General features: G+C 39.6%; 1 protein-coding gene across 5 annotated transcripts in view; it reads left to right on the top strand.

Annotated features, from left to right (window-relative positions):
* Nucleotides 1-3,856: 3,856 nt before the first annotated feature.
* prdm6 (PR domain containing 6) overlaps nucleotides 3,857-22,547 on the top strand; it is a 113,658-nt gene continuing 94,967 nt past the window's right edge. Inside the window, exons 1-3 of one of the 5 annotated variants that reach the window (XM_047380367.1) lie at nucleotides 3,857-4,205; nucleotides 5,245-5,987; nucleotides 22,206-22,354. In XM_047380367.1, coding sequence (XP_047236323.1) covers nucleotides 5,255-5,987; nucleotides 22,206-22,354 — 882 coding nt within the window. In that variant the 5' untranslated portion in view covers nucleotides 3,857-4,205; nucleotides 5,245-5,254. The remainder of the gene's footprint in view (nucleotides 4,206-5,244; nucleotides 5,988-22,205; nucleotides 22,355-22,547) is intronic. The other 4 variants (XM_047380365.1, XM_047380366.1, XM_047380364.1 and 1 more) reach the window with 4 other exon arrangements.

The raw sequence follows: 22,547 nt of genomic DNA, 5'->3' as shown, positions 1-22,547 counted from the left end.
AATACTTGATAAAACTGAACAGTTCCTGTGAATGTGGTTCATTTGGACACATTTAATACAAACGTTGCCGTACAAAAAGGACTGATACAGAAACGTTTGTGGCTCTAATGTGACAAAACATTCAAAGAGTATCATGTTGGGATTTTATGCAATAGACCAAGATAAAATAGCTAGAACCTGGTTGGGAAGTGGAAGGAAAATGATGGTTTTCAGACCTTTAGATGGGTTTCTGGGTTCTTCTGTCATCTCCTGGATGAGTCACCCAGCACACACCATTCCTATGCTGAAACATCATGATCTGGGAATGATCTCTGATTACATCAAGCATTTTCCTTCAGCTCCAAAATCATGCACTAGCTCTTGTTGATCTTTCACATAAAGTCCCAATAAATACATTGATAGTCTATGATAGGATTTGGAGAAGTGTGAATTTAATCAGGATATTTTATTAGGAATAAATGATGGATTTAATAACTAGAAACAGTGGGAATTGTACCATTAACTAGTGATTCTCTTCAGGAAATTTCCCCTTCAGTGATTTTTTGTTAGCCATTATTTGAGATGCCAGAAATGTGACTTTAAAACTATTTTAGTATTAAAGTGGTGAGTAATACCTTTATTTTCTCAGGACAGAACAAATTATCGACACAGATGGACGTAAAGATCGTTTAACCAAATTTAATGTTTTGTCAACATTTTTCACACCAACAAGTTATAAATAATGCCATATGATTTTTCTCTGAATGCTTTCTTGGCGATGGATTGGCGGCCTGTCCAGGTTGGACCCCGCCTCTTGCCCGTAGGCAGCTCCCCCGCGACCTACTATGGAAGAAGTGGTATCGAAGATGAATGAATGAATGCTTTAAAGAAAATACTTGCAGCTGAGAGTGTGAAAGATGAAATAAATAAAAATAGTTAATTAGATGCAGGAAGACATAGGAATTGAACTTCCAACCTGTCAAAGCACCACATTCCTCTGAGCTGGAAAAGTGGCTTTAAGCCGATAGGAGTTCATTTTCAGACGCTTATGTTTGTGTTTTTGTTCTTTATCAATCCTGCAGATGACGAATGGGGCCTGTCAGGCCAACGCCAGTCATAACAACACACACACACACACACACACACACACACACACACACACACACACACACACACACACACACACACACACCTACAAGCAGCCGCACACATGCGCTTTAACAGGCATTTAGCTGTTGTTCTTATCCACAGAAACTTTCAATGGCTGATGGACACACACACACACTTGTCAGACTCAGCGTGTGTGTGTGTGTGTGTGTGTGTGTGTGTGTGTGTGTGTGTGTGTGTGTGTGTGTTTGTGTGTGGAGCAGACGACGGGTGGGAAAATTCAGGCTCGTGGATAACAAGTCAGACCCTAAACACAATGAGCTCGGCTGTAATCCGTCTTATCAACACATGCACACACACACACACACACACGTACACACACACACGCTCACTAACTGAAAGTGAAAGACATTGCTGGATCTCATTGAGGTGAGACCCCAACAGCCACCAACCAGAAGAATTGATAATAAATGTTGAAACAGTGATAATCTTTATTTTAACACAGACCAGGTCCTTCAGGGACCAGAAGAAACAAAACCAACATGTCCTAAAAACATAAAAAAGCAGATTAGCTGTTCAGAAACTTTGTAAAGACTCCATCTTTTCAGAGCGGTGACCTACGGAGGTGATGGGGGATATCCATCCTCTGTTCTTCAGCTGTGAAACATCTTCAGGAACTTGTTCAGGATAAATTAAATGCTGTGTGTTTTTAGTCTCATCACGGTTACATGACTGGATGGTTTAACTGGTCGTTAACTTAATAACAAACAGGTTAATCCTAATTCCTTCTTAATGCTGTATTTGATGTGAGGATGAAGACCAGAGTTTATACCAACCAGTGCTGATTATCAGCTAAAATCATTAGGCTGCTGGGAAGTGATTAAACACAAAATGTAAGGTTGGTGTTTGGTACGTAGTCTGAATTTACGTAATCGGTCTTATAAATGTGTCCATCCATCCATCTGTCCGCCCGCCCGCGGACCAACCGACCGACTGACCTACCAACCTACCGGCCCAGGATCAAATTGTGGAGGCAGGCCATTCAGACAGACCCAGACATTTTTCTTCCCAGGGACATTCTTCAGCTCCTTCTGGGGCTGACTTGAGCCGTTCCCAGGCTGGAGAGCATCGATAGTCCTGGTGAAAAGTCCTCCGTTTGCATCAGGGTCTCCTGCCAGGGGAGCAAGACAGAAGGCATCTCAGGGGTGTCCTGATCAGAAGGACCACCTGATATGACATCTTTTGATCCAGAGGAGCAGCAGCTCCACTCTGAACTTCTCCCAGAAAACTCTAAAGCTAAGCCCAGCCACCCTAAGAAGGGTGTTAACTTCAGCATCCTCCATGTGTCCAAAAATATTATTTGTCCTTCCACGAGCCATGGCTTTTGATTGTAGGTGAGGATTGAAAGGTGGATGGAACAGCAAGCTGGGAGCTTCACCTTTCAGGTCTGCTCCCTTCTCTCCACCGACGACGAGGACAACACTAGGTCCGTCGATTGATCTCCTGCTTCAGTGTGGACTTCAAACACCATGTAATCTGAGCCACTGGTTATGTGCTCTCCTACAAACAAATAAACCCAACTTGTTCTCAATAACAGCTAAAATTAAATTAAACATTTTAACCTCACTACATGTTCCCTGAGATGCCATCATGTTGGCATACAGCCTTTAGTGGGGAGCTGTTGACACCATGACTGACCGATGCGTACATTAGTGAACTCTTCTGTATGCAGATAGTAGGAAAAAAGAAGAGATCTTCATTTTCAAGCTCTGAGTTTGGCTTTTTGGGGCCACGACTCTGAAAAAACTATACGCTAGAAGGTTTCTTCTTGATCAAACATCAGCTGGAGACAGTGAGCCATCCCCTGTTCATGGTACTGCCCTTCAATAGACAGGAATGCAAGAAAAATGCTAATTTTTATACTCACTGCAGGATGTATCTACCATTATTATTATTATTATTATTATTATTATTATTATTATAGTCAGATAGATGAACGTACTAAACAAATCTCATTAGTTTAACTTATGCAGAAAAAAATGACCAGTATTTGCTTGCAAAGAAAAAAATATCATATATATTTAATAATTACCCACGCCATTATGATTGTTTATTGGCTAAGCGCAGATTTGTTCCTTGCCCCCCATTATTGTTAAATAACATCTGAAAAACGTATTATACCGCCACCTACTGGTGATGCAACCCAGGCCCGATACGCGTTTTCTGTTTAGCTTCTGTATTTAATATGAACTTCAAGTTTATTTCAAGACTTAACTCTCAATTTATTCTGCTTTTTCTCGTGCAGAATGAAAATTGATGGCAGTTCCAGAGTCTTTGCTGCAAATGTTTCTTTCAGTTAAACTTCAGGACCAGTTCGGAACATCTGAAACCCAGAACATTTATGTTTGAGTGAAAACGGCGGTCTTTGCAGAACTTAAATACAGTTTAGGATGCCTAGTGTGTTATTTGCTTCTGATCACATTTAGATGACCATTACTGCTGTTACAGAAAGTTACATGCAGTCCAATCTGTTCCGACCCAGTTCTCTGTTTACAATTTTTAAAAAAATTCAAGGGAAATGAGAAGAAAGTCCAATCTGCGGGAGTTTGGGGGGGAAAGAGTCCCGAGAAAAGTGAAAATTGTGAGTAAAAAAAAGAGACTGGGAGAAACAACGTGTTTTAAAGTGGGAGGGAGAGACTGCAGAGGCTAAGGAGAGAGAGAGAGGAGAGGAGAGAGGAGAGGAGACAGGATAGGAGGAGCGGGTCGCGCAGTTTTGGCTCCGGAGACGCGCTGGACGCAGCGGACTGTCCCGGCTGGTTCTCTGCAGCCCGGAGCTGGAAAGAAGCTTCCGCTGCTGACTAGAAACCAGCGCCTAGGCGAATCTGACACATCCGCGCTTTTTAGGCAACTTTCAGATAAAACAAACCCGGGATAAAACAGGAAGGACAGCGGAGACTCTACGCATCTTCCCCCCGGCCGACAGCTGAGTCTGCCGGGGCGCGCTCCTGGCGGCGGACCGCTGATCTTAACTGGACCTAAACGGATCTTCAGTTCATTTGTTCAGATGAAAGCTTCTCCCACAGGCTGCTTCACAGCGTGAACTTCTTCAGAGAGCGCAGGTGACTTTTTACTGTTTTGATTTAATGCGTTTATGCGCGTAAAATAAAACCGAGCAAGCCGCAGAGCGCTGCGGAGAAAACAGAATGATTTACTGGTTTAAGAACAAAGTTATTTCAATTTCAACTAAATCAAGATTATATTAAAGTAATGAACAAATTAGGCTTTGAGATAAGCATTTAGAAAATTTAATTATTGGGTGAAAACTGCTAATTATCAGATACGTTTAAAGTTTCAGAGAAAAGTCGCATGACTTTATTTTATGTCAGTTTGAGATTATTTCTTCTTTTTTATAATAATTTAAGGATTTTATTTGAATTTGCTAATAAGGAAAGCAGAGATTTCTTGGATTTTCCAACCCTTTTACCAATAGGAAATCAATCTCCAAAGCTCCTTTGAATTGGTCTATTTCCTTTAAATAAAAACGCACAGCGCGGAAGAGTTAATGATCTAATGTTCATTTAATCAAAAACTAACCGGAATCTCCTGAAACCTTTTAATTAAATGGATAAATCCGCTGAATTTCAGTAAAATATAAAGGATAAAATTAAGTGACTGTTTGGAAAAGAATCACATAAATGTAAAATTACACAAAAAAAATTATCTGACGAATTTAAAAAGCTTTGCTTTAAAGATAAAAACTAAATCTCTGCTTCAGTTGTGGGAAACAAATTTAGAAGTTTGTAACATTTACTTAAAACTTAAATTAAGTGGATTTAACAGTTGGAAACAATTAAATGATCTGTCTCATACATTGTTGTGTAACTGTAAAATCCATCAGATGAGAAAATGATGGAAACATAATTTTAATGCGGCTCCAGATTAGTAATTCCTCTCTGTTAGTAAATTCAGTGTAAACATGGAAATATCTTCTTTCTGTGTGACTCAACTTGAAATTAAATGCGGGAAACGGTTTCTTTATGTTTTAACTGTGACTCTAAACTGAAGGTTTGCTGAGGACCAGATGTTTTTCAAACTGGACTCTCTGTCTCATGTTCTCCGCTCTGGTGACTGACCCCCTCCCTTTGACTTGACCCCCAGCAGTGCAGCCATGCTGAAGCCAGGCGATCCCAGCGGCTCGGCCTTCCTGAAGGTGGACCCGTCCTACCTGCAGCACTGGCAGCAGCTCTTCCCTCAGGCTCAGCTAAAGGCACCTTTGGCTCCCCCTCCTCCTCCACCTGACCGCCTCTCCATCGCCATGGACACCCTGCGCCCGTCCCGCCTGCACACCCACCTCCTGGCCTCCACGCACTGCACATCCTCATCTTCTTCTTCCTCCACTTCTGCCTCTGCAGTTCCTTCTTCTTCAGCAGCCGCAGCAGCCGCAGCAGCAGCAGCAGCGGTGGCTGCTGCTCTTACTCCATCCTCCTCCGTCTCCATCTCCACCTCCACAGGCCTCTCTCAGCTGCCCGTCCCTCAACAAATTGCCCTCTTTGGGCAGGCTCTGGCACCAGTGTGCACTGGCCCTGTAGGACCAGGAGCAGGAGGGGGAGGAGGAGGAGGAGGACCAGGACCAGGAGGTGCAGCAGACCTGGTGGTGGTGGTCCCCCCGGAGAACCAGCAGGGTCACAACACAGCCGCGGAGCTCCTCCATCAAGCCAAGGAGCAGAGCTATGGTGGGGTTGGGGTGGTGTCGTCCAGCGTGAAGAGCAGCAGCATCGGAGGAAGCAGTGAGGAGAGCAGAAGGTTCAAGCTGACATCCGAGGAGCTGGACTTCTACCTGTACGGCCAGCAGAGGATGGAGATCATCCCGCTGAGCAACCACACAGGAGAGGTCAACAACCGTACGTCAAAACACACAAACCTACACTCAGGGGGCTGGGTCCAAGGTTTCTGTAGTCTGTGGAGATCCGCCTCTCAGTCCGTGACCTTTAACCTCTCCCACTTTAGACCCTCAACATCACTTTGATCTGTTATCTCAACAAGAAAACATTCAGCAGAATTGCATAAAGATTTAAAGCAGCATAAAAACTCTTAAGAGGATTTCCAAATTGAATTCCTATAATTTTATTTTGCCTAAATATTTGTAGTGTTCAGCTTTGATTTAATCAGACTTTATTAATCTGGTTCATTTAAAATAGTTTTAAACATAACATTTAAAGCTTTTCATTTAACAGCTTTATTCGGTTTTTTCTGTCAGTCCCACTATTTAACTAAAATCTGAATCAGGTAAAAAACGAACAGATACTGTAGGAAAACTTTTTCCAGTAATTCACTGATTTTTGTTTAATTACATAAAATTCATTTGAAAAAAGCTGCATAATTTCTCAGGCAGTGAGAGATGTTCATTGGACAGTAGCTAGAGGAAAAGGAGGAGTAGGAAGGCTGTTGGGTTGTGGAGGGTCAGAGGTCAAAGGCCAAGCAGGCTCTGAACCTGCAGATTGTCTGTTAAACAGCCTCCTTTCTCTGTTTGATTTCAATGTTCTTCATTTTCAAATGAACAAATTAAATAAGTTCTATGTATTTGTTCAGCAGGAGAAGAAAACACTTTAACCATGAATATTTTTATTTTATGTTCTAGTTTATTTCCTCAGAATTAATGGCGGAGCTCCATCTCTTCTTCAGGGCAGGAGGTAAAAACCTTCAATCATTTCTTCGCTTTCAGACCTCCTGGGGATGCGTGTGAGCTGACATTGACCGAGTTCCTTCATGCGTAAAACAGACACGCGCACGCGCCGTGGAGCGTTCTGCTCGCGCGCTCTTCCGTTACACCAGCGGCCCGCGCCCCGCACGTGGGGATCAATTTAAAAGGCGCGTGTCAGACAGTTCCCTCGTGGGATCCGTTCATTTCTTGTCCGTGGGTGTCCCGTGACCGCTCACGCGTTTGATTCAATGAAACGTCACGTCTGATTCTTCTTCTTCTAATTTGTATTTTATGGGTTTAAAATAAACAGTTGATGAAGCTGCAGAAACTCCTCTGAAGGCGCAAAGTCATAAACACACAAATAAGATGATATAAATGTAAAAAAAGATATCTATATATCTATATATCTATATATCTATATAGATATATAGATATATAGATATATATCTATATATCTATATATCTATATAGATATATAGATATATAGATATATATCTATATAGATATATAGATATATAGATATATAGATATATAGATATATAGATATATAGATATAGATTTGTGTCTAATAGTGTTGATTTAGGCTGGTGCGGTTTTTTTCTGCATAAATGTCTCAAAAAGCCTCAATTAGAATAAACAAATTTTAATATAATTTAAACATTTCTTTATGTTTTTCACGATTTTGCAAATATTTCAGTTGAGTTTGTATCTCGGTCCAGATTTAATCAGTGGTAATATTCATTTAATATTTCTGTGTTTTAAAGTTACAGTAAATCAGCGGCGGGCTTCCTGTTGTCAGGTGGTACATTCAGATTTCTGCGCATAGTGTGAATGACAGGTGTGTATTTGTGTGTGTGTGGGGGGGTCTAATCACAGGCCTGAATATATTCTATTTTACCAGTATTATTAATAAGCTAGAAATAATTTATTGAAGCGCGTCTGTCATCTATTTCTCATTAATTACTCCTTCTTGATGTTGTCCTGAAACTTCAGAATCCATAAAATAATAATAAATATTTTATTTCTCGGGTTTATATTTCTGAGTTTCTTTGTAGCATTTTATGAAGGTTCTGATCCGTGAATGTTTTTCATTTTAACTAATTAACGCCGCTGTTTCCGCACGGAGCGGAAGTTGGATCGTAGTTTCCGACTCGGTTAAAGGGCTGTTTCACAGTTTCCTGTTTTAAATATGAAATCACAGGAAACCTTCAGTGCTGCCTGAAACAAATCAATAAATGATCGTTTTTAAAAAGGCCAAAATAATAACAATTTACTGAGATCAGAGACTTTTCATTTGCATTCTCAGACTCTAATATTTGAATTGAATAAAAAGCTCATTTTAATACAAGTGTTAACAGTGAATCTGCTGCGGTTAATCAAGCTCCAAACACCTGAAACTGCGTCGCTGTTTGGAGATACTGAACCACGCTGAGGATCAATCTTTATTTCCAATCTGATTTTATTCTCGGTCGGTTTTACGACATTTAATACAATGCTTTGTTAGATAAAAATGTCGAGTTTTGCTTATTTTTTTCTTAACCTTTTTGTTTTTCAGATGTGGTAAATTAGGTAACTGAAGCATGGCTTTAGTGGAGATGTTCTGGATGCTCCTCTGTTTTTCAGGCGGTTTTGTCTGTAGGTGACATCTGACAAAAAATGCAGCAACAACTGGACTGCATGTGATTTATTTATTCTGGATCATAAGGTTTCAGCTTCCTGAAGAAACCTCGAACATCTTTAGAACATCTCCGCTGCAGCGGCGCGGTGAGGATTACCTCCACGCCGCTCCTTCATCCTCCATCCTCCTCCTCGCTGTCTGCGGCCCTAAAAGCCCCGCCGCCCCTCGCTGTTCATCCCGCGGTGATAAAACGGACCATCAGCAGTAATCTGAGTCAATACGCTCCGGCAGGCCCGATGAGGGATGGAGGGACAAGCAGGAATTAATTGCTGTATATAGTTTTGTGTTTGTGGAGGAGAGAGGAGGAGGAGGAGGAGAGGAGGAGGAGGATCGATCCACCGGCCTGCCGGCCCGCTATTTATCATCCCAACACGGCCGTATAGGTCTCAGGGGGTGTGTGTGTGTGTGTGTGTGTGTGTGTGTGTGTGTGTGTGTGTGTGTGTGTGTGTGTGTGAGTGGGGGTGTAGATAAAGTCACACACTCACATGTCACTGCCTGACCTCCAATAATAATTAAACCAATAATCATAATAATAATTCAGGTCATTTTAATAATTGGTCTTTAAATTAAGTTCAAATTCAATATAAATTTGCAGTTATTAATTTATTTTTAACGTTAATTTCATGAATTAAATAATCCAGATGTTTCTGGTTTAAATAGATGGTAATTTATTTAATTTAAATGTTTTAACTTTAATGAGGAAAACATTTGAAACCTTCTGTAAAAATACTGAAACGTGCTGGATGATGTGAATTTATAATTACTACTTTATAAATTTGTAAGACTTTAAAGTGACTAAATAAAAAATAAAGCACCCGCTGTTTTAGTGTTAAATTGTCAGCTTTTCATTTTCAATTTATTGCTTTTTCTTTTTATTATTTTATGAACATCTAGGAAAAGGTTTGATGACTTATAAATTTAACCAGAACATGAATAAACCGCAGAAGAAGAAGAACAAACTTTGTTTCTAAATAATAAAAGTTAGTTTAGTTCTCTCTTGAATCTTTTAAGTTGGACATGTTTAAGTCATCCAGTAAATCTCCGACGTTCGGTTTGACAAGACCAGGGTTTTAATGACAAAAGTTATTTGTTTGGAAAAAACATAGTTTTTGCATTAAATGATTGACTCAATCCTTTAGAGCACAGACTAATTTTAACTGATTTTACAACAAACACATGCAGGGCCTACAGACACGAAGACAACTGAAGTAAATGCAACACAGCAGCCATAAACTGTTAGAAACACATTCATGTCTGCATCTTATTAGTGATTAGAGGTGTAAAAATAATAATAATAATCATAATAATGGAAGGGAAACTTCAGAAGGGTTTTTATTGGAGGTTTGAGGAGAAAGTGGACCTCTTCATGTCCCACCTCATTAGTAAATTATTTCTGTTGGTTTTGGAGGAAACAAACTGGGCCAATCTGGGTGCAGAGAGGATTAATCTGAAGCTGACCGTGGTTTCTGCTGTACAGACGTCCTGTTAGGGATCATCTTTTTGGGGTTCAGTTCTCCGTGTCATCCAAACGTTTCATGTGTGAGCAGATAATGGTCCAGCAAGAGCTGCTGCTCAGATGATGATCAGTTATTAGAAGATCTTTAACATCTCATAGCTGAGTGAAAATGGAAAAAGCTTTCAGTGCTTTTTCCATTTATTTTAGTTTTCTGCTTCTGCACATTCAGAGTTTTGAACCTGAAGAAACAGCTGTGACGATAACATCCAAAATCTGTGCTTTAAAAGCAGAGCTTTAATGAATTCCTCTTATTTTAAAAATCTTTTCTGTTCTTTAGGCTAAAGCCTGATTTATTTACACTTTTATGTTAATTTAACTCTGAACAAAATGCAGACAGCAAAAAAGAACCTTCAGGACCCAGAAGAAAACGTCCAATTTCTGATTCGTACCTAATTGTTTTATATTTTATGTTCATGCAGACCAGTGATGGGAGAGTCTGTGTTCTGATTTTCAAGGAGCTGGAATGCCTTCAACGGCCTCTAGGGGGCATACGTGGGGGCTTCCCAGATGAAGAGAGAGCGTCATCAGGCATTTGCAGAAGCCTCCGACAGTCAGTCAGCTCTAGGTGGAGTTTTACGGTGGTCAGATGACAGGTTGGCATGTAGGACATGTGGAGATGTTGGAAAGAATGGGTACACAAGGGCACCTGCACAAGGCATGTCCTCGTGTACCTTCGTGTGAAGAGGACACCCCTCATGCCTGTTAAAGAAATGATGCAACCATCCTGCTTCAGGAAAACCTACAATCTAAACCGCATCAAACTCAAACCAGTTCCAGGTATCTGTCAGATGCTTTGGTTACTGCCTGCAGCTCATCTCCAGTGCCACCACTAATGCCCTCTGGTGGCCTCTGCAGACATGGCAGCTCCATGTGATTTGAATCACTTACATCCCCATCACTGCTCTACAGGTGGACCAGATTATATTAAATTAAATCAGATCATTCTTTCAGGGCACTGAACTGTTTCTGGTTGGTGTCGTGATAAACAGAAGGTAGTCAGTTCAAGGGTTTAATGTTGTAAAGGATCTGGGCTCGTATTCACACGGATGCTCCGAGAGCGCCTAACTTAGCCGACAAATTCCTGCCTTAAGAGTGATTCACTTCACTACTGAGAGCGACTCTGAGCGAGGAGACGACAGAGATTCCTGTGTTAGTGAGGAGGTGTGGTTGACCCCGTTGCTCGGCGAGATGCTCTCTTCTAAGAGCTGTGATTGGTTGTTAAAAGAAACAAGTAAAACAAACAAAGGTGCTTCTTGTAATCAGTGGAGAGAAATTAACCGATGGTAGAATTTAGACTGGATTCAGAAATGTGTAAATCATGATGATGACTTAGCAAATTTCAATTAATTGTCAAACAGCATCAAAATGTTTGAACGTAGTTTATTTACATGATGATCATTATTTTGTTTTCATTCTGCATTCAAGAAATCCTAAGATGTTTCTTCGAATGATGTCACTAGGAGCTACTTTTAGCTCCTAGTGCACTGAGATACACAACAGCTTTCAGATTGTCATTAAAACAGGGATAAAATAAAAATGGGAAAGGTGGTTAAAAAATAAGTATAAAACTTCCAAAAACCTAAAATACAAATGAAAAACACAAACACTTAGAATTTAAAGGATTTTGTTCTTTTTACTGTAACTGTATTAAAACGTCTAATATAAAATCCTAACACATATATTAAACACAGCATCTTTAGCAGCGCAGAGAAGAACGTTTTGACTTGCTGAAAATGACAAAACAATGTGAACATTATCAAATGAGTGACGCTACTGAAACGACTGAAATGAGATTTTCCTTCTTTAAATTTAGTCCCGTACTAAAGTTTAGTTTAGTTTCTTTTAGGAGCATGCTTTTAGCTTTAGGAGCTAAAAGCTGTTTTTACACCAGTGACTCAGCTTCCTTAGTTAGAACTCAGTGATTGCTTAGTTAAATTTAAATGGGTGCAAATGACTGTTATTATTGGACTACAACTCCATTATACCAGCGAACCCAAGGATCATTCTTTCTTAACAGAAGATGCTTTCCCCTACATAGAAGAATTAATGATATAATTACCTCTTTAGAAAGTTTGGTATAGAACCAGCTCTTACCAGTAAAACCCAAAGAATTATTAATCTTATCTGTATCATTGTAATGTTGGCCAGAGATTTATAGATTTCTCAGAAGGATTGTAGTATCATTTCTTTTGTTTTTCTGTGTCTGTATCTGTGTTTATTTTCTTTGTAATTGTATGTACAGCGCTTTGAGTGTCTCGTTACTGAAAAGCGCTATATAAATAAACTTACCTTACCTTTTAGTGTCATCAAAAGATATGTGAGCTTGGTTCTGAAAGGTTCTGTACTGGGTATTGAAGACCTAGCTGTGTAGAAGCATAATTCTTTCTCTAAAGAATAGATTTTTACTTTTTTCTGCATTTTTATCTGCAGGCTCAGATCTCAGAGTGGGAGCTCTGACTGATCTGCTTCTGTAGTTTTGTGACTCAGACACATAAACAAATCATCTTTAAACCATGAAGGCTTTTACTCGTAAAAAGAAAAAGTCTGAATTGGTAACACCTGACACTTGCTGCCTTTACCTGTTCTAAAAGGTGGAATCCAGGTGAGTCCGTATCACAGAGAAATATGTTTGGGCCCACTGTCTGGCCGCTCCTCATCTGGACTTCAAACAAACACGGATATCGTCCATAATCAATATAGAGGGAGATGATTGCACTAAGGAAGAGTCCAGGAGCTTGTTACTGAACCTCGATCTTCTCTGTTTTTAATACTTTCCCTGGCAGCATGTCAGGAAATGATGGAACATTTTCAGGCAATCATTTCTGGATCCAAATCTTTTGAATGGGAGTAACAGATTGTGGTCGGAAACTGGGTGATACAGTTTAAACTGATGGTTCATTAATTAATTAATGACTCATTAAAAACTCTTAAATGCTTTCAAATTAAACTGCAATTCTCTAAATTAGAAAGTTTCTGTCAGACCCCTCTGGAGAGCTCCGGGAGCAGATGCCAAGTGGTTCTGTCTATCTGCTGGAGATGGACCAGAGTACTAAGTTTTAATCACAGATGAAACAAACAAAGAACATCAGTCTGGAAGAGAATGGACCGTTTACAGCTTTAACCCTGCTCAGCATCATCAGCACCGCACCGTACCAAACAGAACAGTGGATGTATGTTAATGAGGTGGCATGGAGGCATCTGGGATGGACCATCACACGGTTAGAATGAAGGTTGTGATCTGATGGATCGGTGTTCCAGATTAGTGCTGGGACATCTGAAGCAAAGATGAAAAGGGGCATCCAGTCTGTTGTCTGCATGCAGCTCCTGCAGCCAGGCTCTGTGATGGTAGGGGTTGTATCATGGTATGAGGTTCTATCAGTGCCCAGAGCAAAGCTCATTTCCACCTCTGTGATGGCACCATTGATGAAGAAAATTTTTTCTACCAAGACGATGGAAAAAACAACAGTCCAAAGCATGGCTGAGGAAGAAGAGGGTACGGCTGCTGGACGTGCTGTCCTGCAGTCCTGACCTGTCTTTAGTAGAGAGGTTGGAGGATTTAGAAACCAGACATGTGACAAGGATGACCCAGTACTGGTGAACACCTTGAGACGTGTTTTCAGGAAAAACAGGAGAAAAAAACGTTAAAAGTCTTCGTAGCTCCGTTTCCTACATCCCAGCATGTCTTTCGGGCGCTGGAGCTGTCATAAAATGCAAGAATTAACATACAGTCAAGTTTACAGCTGCAGATAGTTTTTCCAATACAGACTGAGTTTACTTACCTTTTGTTCCAGTAAGAAGTTGACTTTGAAGCGTTGCATCTCTCCTCTTGCCTCTAAAGTGATTGCAGGTCTGGTTTTAAGAGACAATGATGTGTTTCTTCTGCCAGAAGAGCCAAATCTGTTAGGATTCGGGTGTATCTGAGTGAGTTTTAGGCTCATTTAACCACATTTGAACCAACATTAACAGTGTGAGATCACCAGATCTTGAGCCATATGCATAGTTGGTTCAAGTTCAGCAAACAAGTCTGAGTTCTTTCTTCTGGTCTTCCTGATTTAGACCAAGTTTTTATTTTAGTTCAGTCAGTTTCAGCTTCTGACACATCTGTTGTGTTTGTGTGTAACCATATGAAAGGCTGTTTAACAGTTGCCGGAGGTGGTTTCATTTTAAATTCTTCCTCCTCCGTTTTTTATTGGTCTGTGAAGTCTGAACTTCTTTTACAATGTGCAGTCCTCCAGAAGTACTTGATCTCATCTCACACCTGGAGTCAGAACAATCAAAAAACAGTGAGGAGACAGAGGGCCAGATGAGCCTGACTAGGAGGATGGGGGGCCCTTGGGCCAGAGCCATTTACTTCAGGGCCTTCTGCCTGTGAAAATAGTTTTTTTTTAAACAATCTTTCAATCTGTCTTTTCCAAACAGTTTCATATAAACATGGCATAATTTCTAGAAATGTCTTCATCCACATGACCTAAAATGTTGGAGTAAAAGGGCCAGACGTTTAAAACAAATATGTAGACGTGGTGCTTCAGCTGTGCTGTCGTATATGTTAAAGGATTTAGATGTCATGACGGTTGCATGCTTTCTTGCTAGAACAAGAAGACAATGGTTTTAGCACGTGTCCTCCTAAGGAAAGCAGCCTGATAACTGGACTGATGGAGTGATTTAATCTGCGCTCCTTTGCACGGTGGTGCAGTTGGTAGCACTGTTGCCTTGCAGCAAGGAGGTCCTGGGTTTGATTCCCGGCCTGAGGTCTTTCTGCATGGAGTTTGCATGTTCTCCCCGTGCATGCGTGGGTTCTCACCGTGTACTCCAGCTTCCTCCCACAGTCCAAAGACATGCCTGTTAGGTTAATTGGTCTCTCTAAATTGCCCTTAGGTGTATGAATGAGTGTGTATGGTTGTTTGTGTGTTGCCCTGCGATGGACTGGCAACCTGTCCAGGGTGGACCCTGCATCTCGCCCATAGACTGCTGGAGATAGACACCAGCTCCCCCGCGACCACTATGGAAGAAGCGGTAGAAAATGACTGATGACTGACTCCTTTACAATTAAACTTGTTTCCTCTGATGACTGTACTATCACTTTGGGCAAAGATACAATAAAAATATTTTTTTGTTGTTTTTTTCATATAAGCTAAAAAAGCTTTTTTGTAATGAATTAATTGAAACTGCAAAGTATTGAAAACTTTTAATGTGTTAGTTTTCTCACAGTCATGAGGGAATATTTTAAGCTTACTCTCCTAAATGTCTCCACTTTTGGTGAATGCCAGATTCAAATAAATAAAAAAAAACGTAATTGAAAGAAGTAAAATGAACAAGGGGAATTTTTCCCATTTACTCAGCCATGAACCAGTGCTGTACTTTGTGGTAATAAATGACTTTAATATTATTTAATTAACTTCAATCAATCATGGTGTAAAAGCAGCTGCCAGTCTATCAATTGGAAAATGTTTTAATTTTGGGAAAGCCAGAAAAAAAACAACATTCACATCCTGTTTCTCCCAGCCTCTGTGGGACTTTTCTGCCCAGATAATCATCTCTCATTATGTTGCTACAGTCAATTAGCCTCCATTACTGTCAGACTGCATCTGTGAGTAAATGTTGACACTCACTAACTCCAGGCAATATGGTGCTTGCTACATTACCGTGGAAAAACACCAGAGGACTTTTTCCTCCACATTTGGACTTTAGGGTGGAAGCAGGATACTTTTTTCATCAGTTTCAGTTTTTCACACAGTCAAAATGACTTGTGCAGCAGGAAAAACCGTTTTTAATGGAGACTAAACAGAACTGAAACCTTCTCTGTAACATTATTATGAAATGTGGAGTTTGAAGACAGAAGAAAATCTGATTTTTGAAGGTGAATAAAACACACACAGAGAAAACCTAATATTCAACAAAATATCAAACAATGCCAATGCCCGCCCCCCAAAACACTAATAAATGAAATAGTAAAGCAAATATGTAAATATAAAAAAGTATTTTTTTAAAATGAAATTTTAAAAAGTGAACAAATAAATTATTAGGTGAATGAATAAATAAATTAAACTAAATAAAAAATTTAACAAATAAGCAAAACATTGAATGGATAAATAAATACGTGAGGTTAGGAGCAAATAAATTAATCAGTAAAGAAGTAATAAATTAGCAAAATAATTGAGCAAATCTAAAATAACAATAAAAAAGTCTAACTAATTTCCACAGGTCAGCAAAATTTCATAAAGACAAAAAAGGCCAATATGTCTTCCCGCCTTCACCATTTGGATCAAATCAAAAGGAAGATAGGGGGACTTAACTCTCCAAAAGATTAATTAGATTTTTCCAGAGGAAATAAAAACTATCAATAAGATATTAAACACTTATATATTCCGGAAACACAGCATTATAAGTTAAAGGAGAACATTTATCATATTTTGAAGCAGAAGATTCGCATATTGTGTTTTCAAGCTCCCCCTACAGTGGACTGTACCAACTCTGAAAGTCTGGAAGCTTCCACGTAGCAGTAATCAGGCCGCTAGCTAGAACCTTCTGTTTCTATGTGTTACTATTCCAGCGGTAGTATGTAAGACTTACGCTGGTAAGTGATTATTAATTGATTGATTTATAAGTTGATTGATTTTTTTTTTCTATTGTGCTAAATTCTTACGGGGTATAATTGAGCTAGCTTGCGTTAGCAGCTCTAAGTTAATAGTTTCCTTCCAGAAATGTCCGGCGTCCAGTGTCAAAAAACGATCATACGGATTTTTATCAAACTTTAATGATGAGAAAACAGACGAAATTTAAAAAATAAAATCTGGAAATACTGCCAATATCATTAAACCGCTAATAAGTAGCATTCTGGAGCTTCTATGTGATACAGTAAAAATATTTTTTCCAATTATCTCATTCTTATACTATTAATAAATCTGAGGATCTTGTGGATTGTCAGATGTTGTAGGTTAGTTCGCTCCTTACATTTACAGGTTAACAGATGAGAAAATAGTTATATGGATTATTTTACCCTGGTGAGGCCTTGTTCTTATATTTATCAAGCGTCAAAGCAGTTTAGGTTTTAAAATATTTCTTTGCATCATGTGGACTCAGGCCTTGTCCACACGTAGCCGAATATCTATGAAAACGAATAACGTTTTATGCGGTTTTGCCTTTCATTCATAAACCCCGTTTTATATCACTAAAAACGGATAATTATGAAAACTCCGGCCAAAATGGAGATTTAAAAAACCGTTTTTTGCGTGTGTCCATGATGAAACGGACCTTTATGGTACCATTGTTTATAGACTCGGCCATACAGCGGAATAAAAATGAATGCTGTCAGAGAGGTGCTGATTACATTGGTTCAGACACTTTTGGCTTGATGGGATTTACAAGCCGTGCTGCTGCGACACATTGAGGGGCAGAGGAGAGAGAGCGCTTGGAGATCATCTGCTTTACAGCAGCTCTAGCTCCCACCACAGAGGCTGAATGCCGTTCAACATCACCGTCGATGGTTTGGGATCAAACCTGGGCACACTGCTGGCAGGTGGGAAACTTCGAGAGAGAAATCGTCCTCCTGGAAGAATGGCGTGACAACTTCAGAATGTCATGGTTGTCGCTACTGTCGCTGTCATAGTTACTTTGTCCTTACAGAGAAGGGGAGACCACTATAATGCGATCTCTAGTCTGTGTGGTCAAAAACGTTGCATACACTCTGTACTATTTGGCTGATGAGGGTAGACTAGTTAGACGGCAAATGCATTTGGATTGTCAAGGCAGGTCGTCTCAAAAATTGTTAAACAGCTGTGTAAGGCTATAGATAATCCAAATACCAAAAACAGAGAGTGCTGTCCATGCACTTGTCAATTGGTTTGAACAGGCTTATGGTCTCCCTCAGTGTCTAGGAGCTGTGGATGGGACTCATGTGAAGATGAAGCAACCATCAGCCAATTCCACTGACTACCTTAATAGAAAGGGTCGGTTTTCTCTTAACATCCAAGCCACCTGTGATTACAGGTACTCTTTCATTGATGTGGGCGTGGAATGGCCAGCGAGTGTACAAGACGCCCGAGTATTTGTCAACACCACAATAAACACACATCTGAAGCACAGGAAAATCCCTCCCTGTCCAAGACAAATTGTGGACCATGAAAAGCCCATATCCGTCTACATACATGGTGACCCCCCATGGCCACTACGTCCTTACCTCATGAAAGAATATGTTAATGGGGGAAGCTGTGTTCAGGAGCAGTACTTTGGACTTTCATTGTTCCGAGCATGAATGGTAATTGAATGTGCGTTTGGAAGACTAAAAGCCCAATTTGGAGCCCTGAGAAGAGCCATGGACATTTATATGAATGATTTTCCATTTGTCATTTATGCTTCGTGTTGCACAATTAGTGTGAGGCTTCTAAAGACACTGTAGATGACAACAGGATAACTGAGAATATTCATTATTTGTATAATGTTGTTATTGTCATAGTTCAATATGAAACCTACTGTCAAGCTATAACCCAGGACTATAAACAATCTACAAAAGAAAATATTGTTTTGGCATTTTGAATGATCTTGTCTGTTCACCCTGAAACTGTGGACCAGATATTTCTTAAATAGTTTGCACTGGCAATATCGACCAATGTTCCAGACTGTATTTATAAGAGAAAACTGACCTTTTCCAAGAATTTACATAAAATAAATTTACATTTTCTAATGGTTATGTTGTTTTTGTTTTTCACACAGACACACTGAACATTTGTTATATTTTCTGTTTATTAGAACAGGATGATTCTAACAGACAAATTGGCCATTAGTCATCAGGAAAAACATGACGATTAAAAACATGAACGCCTCTGCCGTACATAGCCATGTACACATGTACTATCACAGTAAACGTATAGACCTTTAAGTTAACTGTTCCAAATAAGGTGTGTTGTGAACATATGTATGAAAACTGCCCCATGGTGTCAACAGGTGTGTGGGACAAATCTGGTGTGTTTATGGTGTCTATTGGTATTGCAATCTGTTGCGTTCTTGTGTCAGAAGATGATTTATTTGGGAATGAATGAAGGGTGGATTGAATGTCGTGATGTGTGAGAATACATCTGCCCTCTTGATTCATAAGCGATGTAGTGTGGTGGTTGTGCAGGAGTATGTATGACTTGTCTCAGAAGAGAAAAACCTTCAGCCACTGATGTAGTGAGCCTGTCGAGTGTATCAGATAATTTAGCAAAATTGTCAGATGCTTGTTTTTCTGACGTCTCCATAATTTTCACCAGTTTCTTCTTTATGTGTTGGTCTTCCACAACAGCGTTCAGCCACTGGGTCTCAGCAGGCAACTTTCTGTTCAGCCGGTCATTTCAGTGTCCTTTCAGTTTAACCTTTATAAAGTAAAAATATCAAAACAGGTTTATTTACAGAAGAAAACCTAGCTTATGTGTATGGGGGGGTTAAAAAGGACCAAATTAAATACCTATATCTTGATTAACAACATAAGTTAATTTACCATGAAATACATAAATGTATTATTAAATTATGAAATGGTTACAATTGAATAATTAAATATGCCATTAGCTAATTAAATGTACCCTTTAAACGATTACACTAAATAACTAAATGTCATTAGTTTCTAATAAATTCATTTTAATTTACATGATTATCAATGAATTTATTTTTTTAAATTACATTGAATTATTTATCATAAAAGGCATATTTATGGCACATTTATTTAACTGTCCATTTCACAATTTAATTGTAAATTCTATTTTCTAATGACATTAATTTATTTCATACTAAATTCACATTTATTTCACAATATATGAATTTAATTTAGTCTTTTTTAACCCTACATACTTATGTCACATCTTGTAGTATTTCACGTCATGTCCACGTAATATCGTATAATTTGAGTACATGTGACTACATTTCTTACAGTATACTATGTACCCACAACAACAAACCCATTGATATGTTGTATATAAAAACGGATAAACTATGGCGTAATTAAACTAGGTCCAGCAGTACGGCGACAGCGAGGGGACACGGGGGATTTGTTTTCTTTTGCGTCCCCACGCAATACTTTTCCGTTCGCTCGCAATACTTTTCCGTTCGCTCGCAATACTTTTCCGTTCGCTCGCAATACTTTTCCGTTCGCTCGCAATACTTTTCCGTTCACTCGCAATACTTTTCCGTTCGCTCGCAAAAGTTGTTCATCACCTTGAGAAAGCTGTAAATTTTGGAACAGCAGCACAGATGACAAACTGCTCACAAAACAAACAGCACTGATATGGCATTGATATGGATTATTTGTCATATGCAGGTTAACAATGTGATTAAATGTTTAGGATAAGAAAAACCGTTCAAATCACGATAAAAACAATAGCACTAATGGCGTGCAAAAAAAAAAGTACACATCATGCAGCAGTAATAAGCAAATAAAGTGTCTCAGATGTGGTTTCATGCAGTTTTATAGTTCAGTAGTTTGACAGCTTGTGGATAATAACTCTCTAAGTCTGACTGAATATCCTTTTCTTTAAGGCCGATTTCAAAATAAAACTCAATAAATCTCAAAAACGGGTCTAGAGTTTGTTCCATTTTTGCAGTTATCTGGTTTGGAAACTATCCCACAAAGTATTGCGAGATAACGCAAAGACTATTGCGTGGGAATGCAAAAGAAAAGAAATTCCCCCATGTCCCCTCGCGGGCTCCATACAGCAGAACAACAGTTATCAGTGAAGTGCTTAAATTTAAGAGGAATGCATCAGTAAATATACGTACATGAAGCAGGTCTCTCCTCTCCTTTAATGTGGGATCCACACTGCTCTTCATCTCACTGTCAGACCCTGTGTCCGTTATGTCCCTGGTAGATGAGGAAGATGTGGAAAGCGAGGGTAGGGGCAGGGAATCATCCAGGTCAGCTGTTTCAGTACCGGACGAGATGGTAGTAGTAGCTGGGGAACCAGCCCAGATTTGTTGGTACAGGTCATAGTACAGAAGAACCACTTGACTGTGTCCACTCCTGCGTCCTGTGTCGACGGCCTAACGATATTTACCTTCTTATTTCTGTTGTTAAATGAGCCTGCGTTATGTCCCTTTTTATGTAGGGAAATTCATCTGAGGACTCCGTTGGGTAATGCTCTATAAAAAAGAGTCAGTATATCTACATACTTGCTTTGACACGATTCCAAATCAACACTCTCTTGTGTTTTATCAGCTTTATATTCTAAAACCGTGTTTAAAATAAGTTGAACTTCTTATTCTGTACACACAAACAAACCTCCTGGCGCCATGTTTTACCCAACAGGAAGTCGTGATTGTTTTTGAAGGATTCTGATTGGCTGACATAGGTTTCATTTTTGCAGTGCCGTGCCCCCTATGCGTCCGGAGTGTTTAACACAACATTCAGTGTCGTATTTCTGCGGGTTGCTGTGGATGAAAACGTATCTGAAAAACCTCACGTGTGTACAGTGTTATTTTTAAAAACGATGTAGGGGAGATATTCGATTTTTAAAAACACTGCTACTTGTCTTAAGCTTCACATCGACTAGATTGAACAAGAAAACATTTTCCATGTCTGTTAAAGAATCAGCATTAGTCTACTCGTGTTCTCAGAACGGCGCCTTATTTTTTACATTTTCAGCTAGCCTGTTTTGCAGCCGCAGAGAGTAATGATATCTGAACAGACACATACACTAAAATAATGTAAACCATCCCCAACAGCCGAGTTGAGTTTTGAAATAAATGTCAGTTTTGTGCACTGTATTTCTCACCCTCTCTAGTTTTAACGGCCATTTAAAGACTTTTTCTCTCGTGTCCACATCTTGCAATAAGACAGAATTAGCAACGTGTTTCCAGCAGTATCTGGTTAACAGTGTGAAGTAAATGCTCCAGCATGGACAACTAGAGGTTTGCAGATATCAGTTAAAAGCACACTGTAGTTATCCGTTGAACAGAACATTGTTAGACATTTTTTTTACATCATAGATAAATGTGTTTGTCTTGTCTGACGTAAAAGATGGCGAGGATCAGGTTTGCTGTAAATACTGAATGATTGTAACAGTGATGGTACATTATTTGGCTCTGCTTCTGTCGAATGACTGTTTAGTTAATTAAATAGTTTGTTGGTGACTAATCACAGTTGTGTAATTCCTCAAATTAAACAAGCAAACAAAATAAATCAAAACTCGCACTTGGAAATGTAACAAATGGTGAGCACACAATTAAAGATAAACTTTGTGGAAACCTTCTTTGCCCTGCAGGCTGTGACATGTGTGCAGACAACAGGAACGGGGAGTGTCCAATGCACGGCCCTCTTCATTCTCTGCGCCGCTTGGTCGGGACCAGCAGCACAGCAGCGCCTGTTCCTCTGCCAGACGTCCCTGATTGGCTGAGGGATCTGCCCAGAGAGGTAACACCTCCATCTGTCTCTCCTGTTCAATGTCAACTATGTATGTTTTAAAGAAACCTGGTGGCTCAAACAGCAAATTGCAAAAGATATTGACCATGAAAAATGGAAGACAAAGTTGAGACATTCATGCTGCAAAATTAAATTAAATTAGAATGTATGTATCATTCATATTTAAAGGTGACCTTACTTTGTA

Source organism: Girardinichthys multiradiatus, chromosome 12 (assembly GCF_021462225.1).
Source record: "Girardinichthys multiradiatus isolate DD_20200921_A chromosome 12, DD_fGirMul_XY1, whole genome shotgun sequence".
Taxonomy (NCBI): domain Eukaryota; kingdom Metazoa; phylum Chordata; class Actinopteri; order Cyprinodontiformes; family Goodeidae; genus Girardinichthys; species Girardinichthys multiradiatus.
The sequence above is the reverse complement of the archived record's forward strand: the minus strand, read 5'-3'. Positions and strand labels throughout refer to the sequence as shown.